The sequence below is a fragment of the Carcharhinus amblyrhynchos genome, chromosome 27 (assembly GCF_965287045.1).
Source record: "Carcharhinus amblyrhynchos chromosome 27, sCarAmb.v2.hapA, whole genome shotgun sequence".
Classification (NCBI taxonomy): domain Eukaryota; kingdom Metazoa; phylum Chordata; class Chondrichthyes; order Carcharhiniformes; family Carcharhinidae; genus Carcharhinus; species Carcharhinus amblyrhynchos.
Window position 1 is genome coordinate 23084296 of NC_137350.1, and position 17250 is coordinate 23101545.

At 43.0% G+C, this 17250-nt stretch overlaps 1 protein-coding gene across 1 annotated transcript in view; it reads left to right on the top strand.

Annotated features, from left to right (window-relative positions):
- Nucleotides 1–4626: 4626 nt before the first annotated feature.
- The window catches only part of LOC145359090 (all-trans-retinol 13,14-reductase-like), a 50492-nt gene continuing 37868 nt past the window's right edge, over nucleotides 4627–17250 (top strand). The window contains exons 1-2 of the mRNA XM_080213475.1: nucleotides 4627–4783; nucleotides 13155–13337. Of these exons, the coding sequence (XP_080069601.1) occupies nucleotides 4627–4783; nucleotides 13155–13337 (340 nt within the window). The remainder of the gene's footprint in view (nucleotides 4784–13154; nucleotides 13338–17250) is intronic.

Genomic DNA, 17250 nt, shown 5'->3' on the forward strand with positions numbered 1-17250 from the left:
AATACATTTGAATAACTGAATTCATGACTTAATATCTTTGAATTACTGCTACACGTAGTGTGGAAACCAATCGTCAAAAAAATTCTGAATATTAATGTGCCAATAATTAAATCCAAATATATAACTACTCCTGTGTCGGATATTATGTTCTGTGGACACCTTTCATTGAATGCTCACTTCTGTGTGTCATGCCTATGGCAGAAACTTTTTAACTGGCTAGAACATGACAGCATGGTGGCACAGAGGTTAGCACAGCTGCCTCACAGTGCGAGGGACCCGGGGTCAATTCTATCCTCGGGTGACTGTCAGTGCGAAGTTTGCGCTTTCTGCCCATGTCTGCATGGGTTTCCTCCAGGGGCTCAGTAGAAAAAAGAGGAGGCAGGGAGAGGTATAACGTTTATTTATTAGTCACAAGTAAGGCTTACATTAACACTGCAATGAAGTTACTGTGAAAATCCTCTGCTCGCCACACTCTGGCGCCTGTTCAGGTCAATGCATCTGGCCAGCATATCTTTCAGACTGTAGGGGGGAATCGGAGCACTCCGAGGAAACCCATGCAGGCATGGGGAGAACGTGCAAACTCCGCACAGACAGTGACCCAAGCCAGGTTGCTGGCACTGTGAGGCAGCAGTGCCGCCCATATCCAAGATGCCTTCTCTCTGGACGTGCTGATGGTGAGTACCTACTCTAACCCTGGTTCCCTTTGGATAGCAGCTCTTCACTACCCTACTCCAGCACACTTCACATACCCATTCATCTGTAAAATCTCATCACAGCATCTTCACTGAGTGTCTCATAGAAATTAGAAACTGGACTATGCCATTAGGCCCTTCGAGCCTGCTCCAACATTCAAGGCTTGAATGTTGATCAAGCCTTGTCATTGACTTCAATATCCTAATTCCTCTTCTCTCCCTTGATCCCATTAGCCATTTCTTCTTGAAATCAGACAACATTTTGGCCTCAACTACTTTCTGTGGTAGTGAATTCCTCACATTCACCACCCTCTGGGTGAAGAAACTGCTCCTCAGTTCTAAAGGGTTTACCCCTTTTCCTCAAATTATAACCGCTGGTTCTGACTCCTATGCCACTTCCACTAGACTTTCTGAGGCAATACACTCCAGATCCTCATTGCGTAAAAAGCTTTTCCTTAACGCACCTTTGATTTTTTTGGCCATTTACCTTAAATCAATGCTTCCTGGTTCTAGGCCTTTCTCCAATGGGAGCAATTTCACCCTTTCTACTCTGTCATAACCCCTGACGATTTTGAACACTTCCATCAAATCTCCTGTCAGCTGTCTCTCTTCTAAGGACAAGCACCACAGCTTCTCCAATCTACCCACCTAACTAGAGTCCCTGGAACCAGAAGGAGGAGACCAATTTACTAAATAACTTGGAAATGTGAGTAGACTGGAGAAGGTCCACTGGACAGAAAAGGTAATGAATGATGAAGTGGTGAGGAGAATAAATAGGCAAAGAAATTTGATGAATACAAAAAAGGAGCAGGTGGAGAGACTAAGAAAGGTACATCTTAAGAGGAAATGGACTAGTTACGGAGCAAATATTTCAAAGAAAGAGTAGAAGAGGAAGGAAGAAAATATCAATGTTGGATACTTTGAAAATTGAAGTACGTTAATGGCAAGTGAAAAGACTGGCACAGGTTAGAGGCGTTCCTTATGGTTAGACGACTGTCAATGTCCTTCGGGTAGAGAAGACATGATGATAATGATGATGATAACTTCCTTCTTTTGTGCTTTATGTCTCTATTCAAAAAGCCCAGGATCCCAGTCAGATAGGATGTGAATTTTAGCCCTAGAATGTCATCTCCAGCTGAGGCCCAGCACATCTTGCTAGGCCACAATGCATTACCAGTTCCTTTGATCACATCCCATGTATTGTGTTGTCTTGTGAAGGGCACCTTCAGGGTTCTATGACTGGAGGAGGGGGTAACAAATTAAGACAGGATGATTCCATGGAAGGAGTTGAACGCAAGGATGATACTTTTAAATTTGAGTTATTTTTGGACCAGAAACCAGTATAGGCCAATGATCACAGGGGTGATGGATGAATGAGATTTAGGGGGGAACTTTAGACAAAAAAACTTGTGGTTATTTGGTGGGGCAAATTATTCTTAAAAATCAGAATCCCAGATCAAACCGTCACCTCCACATAGACCAGTGATCATGTGTACATCAGGATGGCATGGACACAGGAAGTGACATGTCAGTAGTGTGGGAGTTATCCCCCAGCATGGGGAGACACAAGGTATGTAAGAACTGTTAAACTTGTCTGCTTTTTAGTCCTTTGTCGTCAACCAATACGACCTAGTAATGTTTACATGGTATCAGGAACTGACCAAGATGTCGCAGGGACTTCACCACTTCGACCTTTGATGAAAGCATCACAGATAACTGGAAGTTTGAAAAAGAATGGCGCATCTACTGTGGTGCTGGCCTTGCTAATAAATTGAAAAAGGTACAAATGTACACATTGTTAAACTTAACAGGCCTCAAGGAAGTTGATAAGTTTGAATCTTGTGTTTTCTAAGCGAAAGAGGACTTGGAGATGTTGTTAAAGGAAGTTGAATATGTATCCATTCCAGTGAAAAATATCATATTGGACAGACTCCCACTGTCAAATAAATGAATGAGTCAATATGGTCTTATACCATGTCTTTAAAAACCTTTACCAAAATTGGTACTATTCCAGTACCTATGAACCCTTGTCACTCAGCACACTCATTGACAAATTTATAAGAGATCGCATTGTCTGTGGAATCCATAGCAATGTCATGTGTTAACAGTTGCTTTGAGAGAAGATTCTGACACTAGAATCTGACATCAGTATCTACATGCTAAACAAACAGCCAGAATGAAGCACCAAAGAGTTAAGACGGGAAAGGGAAGTTTTTGTAGTACAGAACATGCCCTGCTCCAACTGCGGCAGTCACCACGTCCAGAACACATGTAAGTATTTCGCAGTTAATTAACGTGGCAATAACTGTGGCAAGTGGAACCACTTTGCTCAACGTTGTCACAGCACCATCTCACTACATTCAACAATCCCTAACAGGCACTCTCAGCCCCTCCAGTGCTACAGCAGTTCGACATTTGAGCACCTGAACTCTAATAAGCAGAGTCTCCCAGTACCTCAGTGCAGTCTGCAGGATGGCAGACCACTAACGGATGGGATTTTCCTATCCCACTGCAGTGAACGGAGATTTGGCTGGATGCCAAGTTCTCCAACTTTGCTGAATTGGGAACGTGGCGTGAATGGCTGGTAAGGTTATGCCCAGTGTATGTCCCTAACCTTGGAAAACTTGACATCGACATCCAAATGAGGGCTGATGATCGAAAGGTACCGCCAACTACAGGATCCAACTTCTCTGCCAGGCAACCCCCGAAATCAGGCATCGATGTCTACCAATGTCCCCTCCTTCTCCCACATGCAGTCCAAGCCTTTATTCTCTCCCAGGCTATGACATCCTTACACTGACTTGCCTGACCTTACCCCCAACCAAAACCAGGCCTCACCTCCTGTTTCCTGGCAAACTTCCTCATATGGGGAGGAGGTGGCGTAGTGGTATAGTCAGTGGATGATTTCTCCAGAGAACCAGGATAATGCTTTGGGATCTGGGTTCAAAGCCCAAGCCATCCAATTCAAGGGAAATTAGGGATTGGCAATAAATGCTGGCCTAGCCAGTGACTCCCAAAATAATAAAAAAAACTCGAGATTCACATAAGAACATAAGAAATAGGAGCAGGAGTAGGCCATATAGCCCTTCGAGCCTGCCCCACTTGCCTTCATTGGACAGGGTATAGAGTATATACATTGTCAAATTATGTTACAGTTATATAAAACATTGGTTACGCCACGTTTGGAATACTGTGTCCAATCCTGGTCACCATACTACCAGAAGGACATGAAGGCTTTGAAGTGAGTACAGAAAAGGTTTACCAGGACATTGCCTGATATGGGGGGGGTATTAGCGATGAGGAGAGATTGAATAAACTGGGATTGTTCTCCCTAAAAAGACAGGGGTTGAGGGGCAACTGGATAGAAATTTATAAAATTATGAGGGGCATAGATAAGGTTGGAAGTTTTTTCCTATGGCAGAAAGGACAATTACAAGAGGACACAAGTTCAAGGTAAGGGGGAAAATGTTCAGTAGAGATGTGCGAGGAAAGTTTTTTACATACAGGGTCTTGGAGGCCCTGCCAAGTGAGGTGGTTAAGGCAGACATATTAGTGACATTTAAGGCTTATCTTGGTAGACATATGAACAAGTGGGGAATAGAGGGATAGAGGCCATTGGTCTAGATAGGAAAATGTGATTGGTGCAGGTTTTGGGGGCCAAAAGGCCTGTTCCTGTACTGTACAGTTCTTTGTTCTTTGCTTGTTTATTCCACTGCAGATTTTTTTTGTTAACAAAACACTAGTTATTTTCAATTCAACCTCAGATGTTTCAGCCTTTGGGAAGATTCCTTTCTTTAACTATGGTTTGCAGATTAAAGAACACATGGCTCTGCCTTCATTCCCTTATCTCCCTCCTATTGGCCCTTGCCCATAATCTTTTTTTGACTTTGACCCCTTGTCGTATTGCTGTCAGCTGTTGGCTCATTCAGTCAGCATGTTTCTCTTTCTCCTTCCTATACTTCTTCTACTTTCAGTTGCTTTAGCTTACTTTTTGCTCAACTCAAGCACAAATCCTTTTGCTGTTGACAGCAGGAAACCTCCCCAACCTTTGGTAGTGGACAAAGATGCCAGGAACAAAATCCTTAAGCGAGGTATGGCATTTTTAAATTACGACTGGAATATTGTTTAGTTATAGCAACTTGCAGATTATGAAATAAGAATAAAACTTTTTGTGACAGACTTAAGACCTTAATAAAAAGAACTCTGTGCTATAATTATGACAAAACCATAACATTTTATCTTGACAAATGATCAGATAATTGATGCTTAGAATTTTTTTTTAGCTTGATGAATTTATTCTGAAAGATTTACAGTTTTTGATTGTATAGAATACAGAGCAGGTTGTAATACTATAGTAAGCACAGCCAGTACTCAACTGATCTCTGTCCTCATTGTCACAACAATGTTAGGAGTTCTTGTGTCAACATTTACGTTTTAGCTGCATTAACCCTTCACTTGGTGCAGAACTGAATCAAAGGGCTCCAAATCTAACTCGCCCTGAAACTAGTAAGGCCAAAGTGTTGGAGTTAGGATTGAGGCCTTATGGGGAAAGGAGTGGGGACTAGTGGTTGTAATTGAAGGCAGCTTAAGAGATTGAATTGGGATAGGAAACCAGTGAACCATGGAGTGTGGCTTCAATTGAAAGCTGGGAGCATTGATTGAATATGGGGTGAAGATCAAGATGAATATTCTTGCTCCTCCAGGCTTCACAATCTGCCAAAGAAAAATTAAAAACCTACTTGCGTATCACAAACTGTTCCCAAGATTTCATCTAATTGTGTGCATCTCTCATTTGTGCTAAATTGCTTGGCACAGTGGCACAGTGATTAGCACTGTTGTCTCATAGCTCCAGGGACCCCGGGTGTGATTCTGACTTTGGGTGACTATCTGTGTGGAGTTTTCACATTCTCCCCGTGTCTGTGTGGTTTTCCTTTGTGTGTTCTGGTTTCCTCACACACTCCAAAGATGCCCAGGTTATGTTGATAAGCCATGCTAAATTACCCCTCAGTGTTGGGGGGGTCGGGGTTGCTGGTAGGGTAAATATGTGGGGTTACGGGAATAGGGCCGAGTGGGATTGTTGGTGTGGGCTGAACATCCTCATTCTGCACTGTAGGGATTCTGTGATACCTCCGGGCAAATCGATCTTAAAGTGGGGGAGGAGGAGTCTTGAGCAGGAGATAGGACTCTCATTTGCAAGTGCAACTTCCGAACTCCTCTTCAGATGTTATTTTCGACACCTATTTTCTTGTTCTGTAATTTCTTGCAATTTTAGAATCAGATAAAGATTAATGTTTATTTCTAACTTTTGGAATTTGACCGACAATAAAATTCACACAGTGCAATCTTTGGATTGAAATAAGAAAATCCATTCTCGTTGTTTAGTAATGTGGGAGCTGAATGTTGCTGAACAATGAGTTAGTTATCTTCCTTAGGACATCTTCCTTGTCCTAAATGGGGCCTAGGGCTGCAACAGTGCTCCTCCATTGGGCTTGTCTTGTTGTTTGTTCCTGAATATTTCCCACATTACGTCCCATCTCTTCCAATTCAGTCACCACAATCTCCACCATATTGTTTATGACCTGCCCTGGTCTGTGGTAACTTGTGCAGCGGTTAGCATTGCTGCCTCGCAGCGCCAGGGACCCAGGTTCGATTCCAGCCTCAGGTCACTATCTGTGTGATGTTGGCACCTTCTCCCCATTTCTGTGTGGGTTTCCTCTGGGTGGCCCGGTTTCCTCCCACACTCCAAAGATGTGTGGGTTATGTTGATTGGCCGTGCTAAATTGACGCTAGTTTCAGGGGGATTAGCAGGGTAGATGTGTGGGGTTATGGGAGTAGGGCCGGGGAGGGATTGTAGTCGATACAGATTTGATGGGCCGTATGGCCTCCTTTTGCACTGTAGGGGTTCTATGATCTCCAATAGATGGTGCAGGCATTCCATGCTCCAAAACAGACTGTTGATTTAGGCCTCAATAATTTCTTTATCGATGTCCTGACCTCCCTGGCTGGGCTTTCATCTGAATCTGTTGTATTGCCGACACATTGGCCTAAGATCCTAATTGGGTGGCAATGGTGGCACAGTGGTTAGCATTGCCGCCTCACAGCGCAAGGGACCCCAGTTCAATTCCTGTTCAGGTTACTGTCTTGTGTGGAGTTTGCATGTTCTCCTCATGTCTGCATGGGTTTTCTCTGGGTGTTCTGGTTTTGTCCCACACCCAAAAGTTTTGCCATGCTAAATTGCCCCTTGGTGTTAGGGAGATTATCAGGGTAAATACGTGGGGCTATGCGGACAGGGCCTGGGTGGGAATAGTGTCAGTGCACGTTCAATGGGCCGAATGGCCTCATTCTGCACTATAGGGATTCTATGATTGGGCCCGTACATGTTTCTGTGGCATTTGTCACAGTTTATGTAACTTGATGCTGTTTTATGTGCTGATTGGTTGGCAAGTGAATGTTGATTAGCAGATATGTTGCTATGGAGCATGCACCAGAGAACAGTTAACTATTGTAAATTTTATTCAAGTTCAAATTCAAATCACCACAAGGAATGAACAAGGAAATGTCTATCCCCTGAGATCTTGTTTGGTTGAAAAAGGCACATTGCTCAGATGTAAGCCTTTTATCTGTAAAGGCCCTGAGTGTGGTATGGGGATATATGCAGCTTCTAGAAGTAATACATTCCCATTCCCCCATCCCTCAAACTATTCAGCCTTCTGTTCTCACATTGTATCCGGATATATATATTTCCAGCTGGATAGAAATAGGGGGAGAGTTACATTTGATTTTTTTCCACTCCTTAGTTACACTGCTCCCTTCAAGGATTCTGAGACCAATCACAATTGGAATGGTCATGTAGAGTCCGTTCATTCCTCAGAATAGATGGAGGTAGCACTGATACTTTGAATTTCTTTTATTGAGCCTAACTTAAAATTAACACATTACAGAGAGTGAAAAAAGTGGGAGAGAGAGATATACTGGCAAAAGCCTGTATTGTAACTGGCCTCAAAAACAGACTTGACCCAAACTAAACAGATAGGGTTGAATACAGAATTACAACTTTTCCATGATCTTGTATTGAAATTGTTTGGTACAGGTTGTCTCTAACTTTCATAAACAATTTGCAGCTATGGCCATGAAAGGTTTGTTTTTGCTTCTGAGAAAGCCTGTTTCTGTTCTAGCATTGTAATTTAAAGAATGCAGTCAATCTTTCAAGCTAATCCCAGCATGCTTGCTAAGTTTGAAATGTGGTCAAGTTAATTTTAAAAGCTTAGCATTTAAATATAGTTGCATGGGTGGAAATATCTTAAAATGGAGTCTTTGCATTCATGAAGCAAACACAGCTAATCATACATAGGATTCCTCAGGGGGCATAAGGGTGATTGTAGACTGAGTGGTCATATTATGACGTGGTCACTTAAAAGGCCATGTGTCAGAAGCATGGCAGCAGAGGAAAAGAACATTATAGCTGCTGAGCTTGTGAATAAACTATTGTTGTTTTTGTAAGTCCTTAATCACCAGTCTTTGGGAACTCAGAGACCTGAACTAATGGTCTGATCATGAGTTCAAATCATTCTATAATTCGACCATATTTAAATTCAATTAATTATGAATCTGGAATTAATCTCAATCACATAACCACCAGATTATTGGTAAAACCCAATTTGGCTCACAAGGACAAAGAGCAGGACAGCACAGGAATAGGCCCTTCAGCCCTCAAAGTCTGCGCCGATCATGTTGTCTTACCTAGACCAACCACCTGTATCTCTCTCTTCCCCAGATGTTCATGTGTCTATCTGACAAGTCTTAAATGTCACTGAAGTGTCTGCCTGAACCATCTCATTTAGCAATGCATTCCAGGCCTCCACCACCCTCCATGTAAAAGGCTTTCCCCACACATCTCCACTGAACCTTTCCCCCCTCCTTACCTTGAGCTTCTGTCCCTTTGTAATTGTCATTTCTGCCCTGGGAAAAAATTTCCAACTGTTCACCCTATCTATGCCCCTTGTAATTTTTGAAACTTCTATCTCTCAACTGCCCTCCAATGACAACTAGGGATGGACAACGCCCATGTCACACAAATGAATAAAGAAAAAGACCCTTCAAGAAGGATATTTGCAGTCCTTGCCTAGTCTGACCTACATGTAGCTCCAGATCCACAACAAAATGCTTGACTCTTAACCACTCTCTGAAATGACCTAACAATCCATGCAATGATATCAAAACACTACAGAAAAGTACAAAACTGTGGGTATACTAAACCAGTTGAACTACAGTTCAAGAAGTTGCATAACTATTGCTTTTCCAAGGGCAATTAGGGCTGGGTAATAAAGGCTGGCCTAGCCAATGATGCCCATGTCCCATGAAATGTTTTGGGAACCTTGGATGGAATGTTATTCACTCAAGTATTGGGTAATCCTTGTCATTAATCAGCAAAAATACTAAAACTTTACAATCCTCTTCATATTGTTAAGGCAATTCTCTGTGATGAATCCCAAATGAGGGAAGTTCTGGTCGCCTCACTATAGGAAGGGCGTAGAAGCTATTGAAAGGGTACAGAGGAGATTTACAAGGATGTTGCCTGGACTGGGAGGCATGCCTTATGAAGTTAGGTTGAGGGAGCTGGGACTCTTCTCCCTGGAGAGACGAAGGTTGAGAGGCGACCTGATAGAAGTTTATAAAATGTTGAGAGGAATAGATAGGGTGGATTCTCAGAGGCTATTTCCCAGGGTCGAAATGGTCGCTACGAGAGGACACAGAACTACTTTAATATCTGCTGTGGAGCTTGCTCCCATGGTTGAACAGCTGTTAACAAACCTTTTCAAAGCCCTGGCTTTGCCTGGATCTTCGGAAAATGAATATGTTATGAAAGGTGAGAATGGTTTAGCACTAAGTTGTTGTTTGGCTAGCTTTAGATTCATTCATTCATTCAATGACGATAAAACTATATTTATGAGCAATGTTTTGCTTGTTTAAAATTTAATTCTCCATATAGAGTGAAGTTCATACAAATCAAATGATCCTAATTGGGGGAAATATGGTCCATTGAATATCTTTTGAAGTCCAATAAAAATTCCTGTTACAATTCACCACCTTTAGTACCTTTCCAAGCAAAAAGAGCACTAATCTAAATGTCCTTTAGAAAGTATGCAACCACACCACCAAACTACAACATGTGTTTAAATGACCAGTGGATAAAGGTACAGTATTGCTTGATATGGGTAAACTGACTTCATCTCATTGTTATTTTGTTTTCCAATACTTCCCGTAGCTTCCTTATTAAAGGTTGTAAACCCATTTCGTTTGCATTGTCATGCATGGGTTCCATCACTGGGTCCCTTCGTATGAAGCAAGATTGGCATGCAGTTTACCTTCACTTAGGAGCTTAACTGTAACATTCTAGTACAAATTGTGAATGCGTGAGATTCTGTCTTCAGCCTTTGCTTTGATTTTAAAATACATGCTGATAGAGTACCTCAAATCTGGCTGTCCAAAAACCAGACCATTTTTCCCCCACACTCTAATTATCCTTCACACCTCCTGACCCAGCTCAGAAAGCCTGGGGAGTACTGATCAGTTTTGTGTATATGATTTTCTCGAGCTCCAGCTAACCTTGACCCCATCCATCCCAATGCAGGTGTGGCAGGGACAGTTAAATTCATTTGAGAAGGACAAAAAAACCCTTATAAAACCCAGTCAGTTAGAATATTTAGTTATATATTATACTTGAAATGCATATTCTTGCTCCAGTACAGGATACTACTGTTACTGACATTACTGTTACTAGAAAGGCGGTGCTCGACAGACTGGAGGGGCTGATTGTGGACAAGTCCCCAGGACCGGATGGAATGCATCCGAGGGTTCTGAAAGAAATGGCGGAGGTGATAGTGGATGCCTTGGTGGTTATTTTCCAAACGTCGCTGGATTCCGGGGAAGTGCCGGATGATTGGAAAACGGCTAATGTTACGCCTTTGTTTAAGAAGGGTGCCAGGCAAAAGGCGGGGAATTATAGGCCGGTTAGTTTAACGTCTGTGGTAGGTAAAATGTTAGAATCTGTCATTAAGGAGGAAATTGCAAAGCATCTTGAAGGGAATTGCTTGATAGAGCAGACGCAGCACGGTTTCATTAAAGGGAAGTCGTGTCTGACAAATTTACTGGAGTTCTATGAGGATGTGTCTAGGGCGGTGGATAGAGGAGAGCCAGTGGATGTGGTCTTTCTAGATTTTCAGAAGGCGTTTGACAAAGTGCCTCACAAGAGGTTATTGCAGAAGGTCGAGGGACATGGAGTTGGGGGTAGGGTGTTAGCGTGGATAGAGGATTGGTTGTCAAATAGGAGGCAGAGAGTGGGGGTCAACGGGTGCTATTCGGATTGGCGGATGGTGACTAGTGGAGTGCCCCAGGGGTCGGTGCTGGGGCCTCAGCTTTTTACCATTTATATAGATGATCTGGAGGAGGGAACCGAGTGTAGAGTGTCGAAATTTGCTGATGACACCAAGATTGGGGGAACGGCAAATTGTGCGGAGGGTGTTGAGAGTCTGCAGAAGGATCTAGATAGGCTGGGCAAATGGGCCAGGAAATGGCAAATGGAATTTAATGTTGGCAAGTGTGAGGTGGTCCACTTTGGTAGGAAAAATGGTAGGAAGGACTATTACTTACGAGGCGAAAAACTGCAGCAGGCGACGGTGCAGAGGGACCTCGGGGTCCTTGTGCATGAGTCGCAAAAACCCAGCTTGCAGGTGCAGCAGGTGGTCAGGAAGGCGAATGGGATGCTGGCCTTCATAGCGAGGGGGATTGAATATAAAAGTAGGGAGGTCTTGCTGCAGCTGTATAGGGCATTGGTGAGGCCGCAGCTGGAGTACTGTGTGCATTTTTGGGCGCCGCACCTGCGCAAAGATATTTTGGCCTTGGAGGGAGTACAGAGGAGGTTTACTAGGCTGATACCGGAGTTGAGGGGGTTGAGCTCTGAGGAGAGGCTGAATAAACTGGGCTTGTACTCGTTAGAGTTTAGAAGAATGAGAGGAGATCTCATTGAGACGTATAAGATGATGAATGGGATGGATAGGATAGAGGTGGAAAGACTCTTCCCACTCAAAAAAGTCAATAGGACTAGGGGGCACAGCCTCAAGATAAAAGGGGGGCGGTTTAGAACGGAGTTGAGGAGGAACTTCTTCACTCAAAGGGTGGTGAATCTCTGGAATTCTCTGCCCGTTGAAGTGGTGGAGGCTGCCTCGCTAAATATTTTTAAGACGCGGGTTGATGGGTTTTTGATAGGAGAGGGGATTAAGGGTTATGGGGAGAGGGCGGGAATGTGGAACTGAGCAGCGACAGATCAGCCATGATCTTATTGAATGGCGGGGCAGGCTCGAGGGGCTAGATGGCCAACTCCTGCTCCTATTTCTTATGTTCTTATGTTCTTATTTAAGGTGCGGGGAGGCAAGTACAGAAGTGATGCTAGGGGTAAGTTTTTCACTCAGAGGGTGGTGAGTGAATGGAATCGGCCACCGTCAGTAGTGGTGGAGGCGAACTCGCTGGGGTCCTTTAAAAGACTTCTGGATGAGTATATGGGATTTAATGGGATTGGGGGTTATAGATAGGTCTATGGATTGGTAGGTGTTGATGTGATCAGCGCAACTCGTGGGCCGAAGGGCTTGTTTGTGCTGTAGTGTTCTATGTTCTATGTTCTATCTGCTGCAGTGACTTTGATATATGATGCTGGATGATCAGTAAGCTTCAACTCATTACAAATTCTTCATCACAATATAGATAGCTTTGCATTTAATTAAATACCAATTTACTGGGGTTCTAGTGAGTAACTGCAAATCATGTGTCTCCTGGGTATGACTGAGTTTATACTAAATACATCTGACATTCATCATCCAATCTGCTTTTACTTCTGTATCTGAATTAAATACCCTGAGCTTCAGTTTACTCAACAACCTGCTACAGTTGGAAGAACATTATATGGTTGAGACTGGCATCTTTCAACTTTTAAATGTCAGGCAACTTTGGGGAGAGTTTCCACAGTGTGCCCTACAAGGCATTTTTTCACTCATTCACAGGACATGGGCATCATGGCTGGCCAGCACTTATTGTCCATCCCTAGTTGCCCTTGGAGGGCAATTGAGAGTCAATCTCATTGCTGTGGCCCTGGAGTCACATGTAGACCACACCAGGTAAGGATGGCAGATTTCCTTCCGTAAAGGATATTAGTGAACCAGATGTTTTTTTTTCCAACAATTAACAATGATTTCATGGTCATCAGTCGATTCTTAATTCCAGATTTTTTTTACTGAGTTCAAATTCCACTGTTTGCTGAGGCTGGATTCGAACACAGATCCCCAGAACATTAGTTGAGTTTCTAGGTTAATAGTCTAGCAATAATACCATCGCCTCACTGTTTTAGTTCAAAATAAAGTTTGTACCAAAAGTACTGTCATCAGTACTAAATATTCTACCTTGTCTTCCTAGGTTTTGCCACGAGCAAGGTGCCGGAATGTCTTGATGCCGTTGTGATCGGCAGTGGAATTGGAGGACTGACAGTGGCTGCGGTTCTGGCCAAAGCTGGCAAACGTGTTCTGGTGCTGGAGCAGCATGACCAGGCTGGAGGCTGCTGCCACACGTTCAGTGAAAACGGGTTTGAGTTTGATGTTGGTAAGACATTTCTAGTTGTTAACAGCCACGTGAGAGAGGATAAAAATTATTCCCCTATTCTCCCACTCCGAGTCTAACCATAACAGTGTTTTTCTGTGAATTTAGAGAGAGTGTGCTTTGCCAATTCCGTAGGAGTCCCAGTCCTTACTCTTTCCAATTACAAAGAATTAATCAGATAGGTTTTCTTATGCTAGACAAAGGACAAGGTACGTTTATTGAAACAATTTCTGAAAACAACTAGATAGATTGCAATCAGCATTCATATAACATCTGCATTCATTTGGTCCCAAATACACACCAGTGTGGCAGAGTCAGCAGATAGGCTACAAGGATTTCTACAGTTCTCAAAAGTAAAATATGATTAGCTGTTCCTTGGCTGGACTTGGCACAATGATTTCACATTGTGGCCATTTTGTTCGCTTGTCTTCCTGGCTGCAGTTTCATGGTGTGGAGATGCCGGCGTTGGACTGGGGTAAACACAGTGAGAAGTCACACAACACCAGGTTAAAGCCCCACAAGTTTATTTGATAGTAAACCCACAAGATTTTGTCAGGTGAGTGGAAAGTTCTGATCAGGGCATATAAAGGCACACACAATTTACAGAATACTGATTAGAATGCAAGTCTTTACAGCTAATCTGCTTTTCAAGTCTTGAAGGTGCAGACAATGTGAGTGGAGATAGCATTAAGCATAGGTTACAGAGATGTGTATTGTCTCCAGACAGGACAGTAAGTGAGATGTTACAAGTTCAGGCAAGTCATGGGGGTTACAGATAGTGTGACATGAACCCAAGATCCCGGTTGAGGCCGTCTTCATGTGTACGGAACTTGGCTATCAGTCTCTGCTCAGCGACTCTGCGCTGTCGTCTGTCGTGAAGGCCACCTTGAAGAACGCTTACCCGAAGATCAGAGGCCGAATGCCCATGACCACTGAAGTGTTCGCCAACACTCTTGCCTTGTGATTGTTGAGCGGTGTTCATTCATCCATTGTCGTAGCGTCTACATGGTCTTCCCAATGTAACATGCTTCAGGACATCCTTTCCTGCAGTGTATCAGGTAGACAACGTTGGCTGAGTTACAAGAGTCTGCGGCATGTACCTGGTGGATGGTGTTCTCATATGAGATGATGTCATCCATGTCGATGATCTGGCATGTCTTGCAGAGGTTGCTGTGGCAGGATTGTCTGGTGTTGTGGTCACTGTTCTCCTGAAGGTTGGGTAGTTTGCTGTGAACAATGGTCTGTTTGAGGTTGTGCGGTTGTTTGAAGACAAGAAGTGGGGGTGTGGGGATGGCCCTGGCGAGACGTTCGTCTTCATCAATGACATGTTGAAGAAATGCTGGCTGTATATTCCAGAAAAATGTTATTATTTAATGCCTGTTGTAGTTATTGTTTCTGAACGGAAATTGCAGTTTGATCTCAGAAACATTTGAAAAAACTCAGGATGGTGTGAAAACAACAGAAGATAAGATTTTTCAAGCTCCCAAGAAGGTTAAGCGTCTGTGTTCTTTTAATCTCATTTGGTGGAAGGTGAAACTGTGTATTGTCACAGTCTGGCAGTTTCTATTGCCTTTAATAGGTTCCTGTCTTTTCACAAACCAACCAGAGAAAAAAATAAGAAATTGTATCTCAAAAAGACAACTTCATAACAGTCTATGAAACTCTCAGAATCCTCTGCAGTAGTTTTTGGTCTTGGTACCCTCACGCTGCAAGTAAGTGGGCAGATGCAGCAGGCAGCAAAGAAAGAAAACGGTATATTGGTCTTCATAGCAAGAGGATTTAAGCATTGGAATAGGAATGTTTTGCTGCAATTGTACAGGGCATTGGTGAGGCCGCACCTGGAGTATTGTGTGCAGTTTTGGTGTCCATATCTGAAGAAGTGGTTGCTATAGAGGGAGTACAGCGAAGGTTTACCAGGCTGATTTCCGGGATGGCAGGTCTGTCATATGAGGAAACATTACGTCGGTTAGGATTACATTCTCTGGAGTTTAGAAGAGTGAAAGGAGATCTGATAGAAATTTATAAAGTTCTAACAGAGTTAGCCAGGGTAGATTCAGGAAGAATGTTTCTGATGGTTGGAGAGTCCAGAACTAAGTGGTCATACAATGAGGAAAATGGGAGGAGAAATTTCTTCACCTACAGAGTGATGAATGTGTGGAATTCTCTACCACAGAAAGTAGTTGAAACCAAACCATTGTGTGATTTCAAGAAGAAATTAGATCTAGCTCTTAGGACTAAAGGGATTGAGTGATATGGGAGGGAAGGCAGGATCAGGATATTGAATTTGATGATCAGCTATGATCATTTTGAGTGGCGGAGCAAGCCTGACAGACCGAATGGCCTACTCCTGCTTCTAGTTTCTATTTTTCTATGTTTTCCCCCGGCTACTTGCTTGTGAAAATAGTTTCTGCGTATCTAACCTCCAGCTCCCTACCTGGTGTTCTCATGTTTGCTTTACTTGAAGATAAGTCTCTGCCATTTAATCAAAAGATAGGCAGCTTTAGTTCTGTGATTTAGTAATAGTCTTGTCCTATATTTGAGAAACGTGCACAAAGTCCTTTTAGTGCAATAAAGCACGCCCAAAAAACCTCACAGATGGAAGAGCAGGCAATGAGCGACAGTAGAAGGGAAGAAATGACTGAACACAATTGAGAAGATGGGATTTGAAGGGTCTTTTGAAGAAAGAGGTTCAGCAATAAATTCAAAAGACTAAGATCAAGATAGCTATAAAATTAACCTCCACAGAAGGAGAATTGAGATGCACAGAAGGCCAAGGTCAAAGGAGAACAGGGCTGGGAGTGGGGACAGAGGTGGTTGCTGTGATGGAAACAAATAAGGTCATCAAGGGATGTGTAAAAATAGAAAAAATAGAAAAAATAAACTGAAATGTCACAAGACATAAGCAAAGGTGGAAGACTAGATGTGGATGCCAACAGCAGAATTCTAGAGCAGCAAGGGCTTGTGTAGGATAAGGGTAAATAGCAGTGAAAGCATTAAATCTTGAGATTAAAATATGGATAACAGTTGAATGGATTTAGAGTTAGATGGTGTGTGAGAATGAATTATCAGGTAAGATATAAAAAGGAAGCCAAAGGGTGTTTGATAAAATAGACTTGCTAACAAAATTGAAGTCCATGGATTTAAAGACGCCAGATATAGAATTGGATAAGATAAAAAGCTCAATGTACGAATGAACAATAGTTTTTTCAGACTGGAGTGAAGTATCTAAGGATAATCCCTTTTTGATATATATTGACCACCGCCCTTTTTGATATATATTGATGACCTAAGTTGAGAAAATGGGATTTGAAGGCAAAGGCCTTCAGGAATAAATTAAGGTAGTTATAAAATAAGCCTTCACAAATGGAGGAAGGGATGCACGGAAGGTCAAGTCAAAAGCCAACAGGACTGTGAGTGGGGTTGGAATGGTTGCAGATTACAGTTCGCCCTGCTGCCTCAGGGCTCCAGGAACCCGAGTTTGATTCCCGGCTGGGTCACTGTCTGTGTGGAGTCTGCACATTCTCCCTGTGCCTGCGTGGGTTTCCTCTGGATGCTCCGGTTTCCTCCCACAGTCCAAAGATGTGCAGCCTAGGTTGATTGTCCATGTTAAATTGACCCTTAGTGTCCCAAGATGCATAGGTTAGAGGGAGTAACAGGTAAATACGTGGGTTTACGGGGATAGGGCCTGGGTGGGATTGTTGTTGGTGCAGACGTGATGGGCTGAATGGCCTCATTCTGACTGCAGGGATTCTATGGTTCTATACAGGAAGTTGAGAAATGGAGGGATTGGTGAGACAGACAGTGACAGCTATATTTAATTAAGGATTTGATAGGATGGCCTTTCTTATTTCAGTCCATAGATTGCATCAAGCAAATTTTACTATTAGTCGAAATTCAAAATCTAAAAATGAGCACA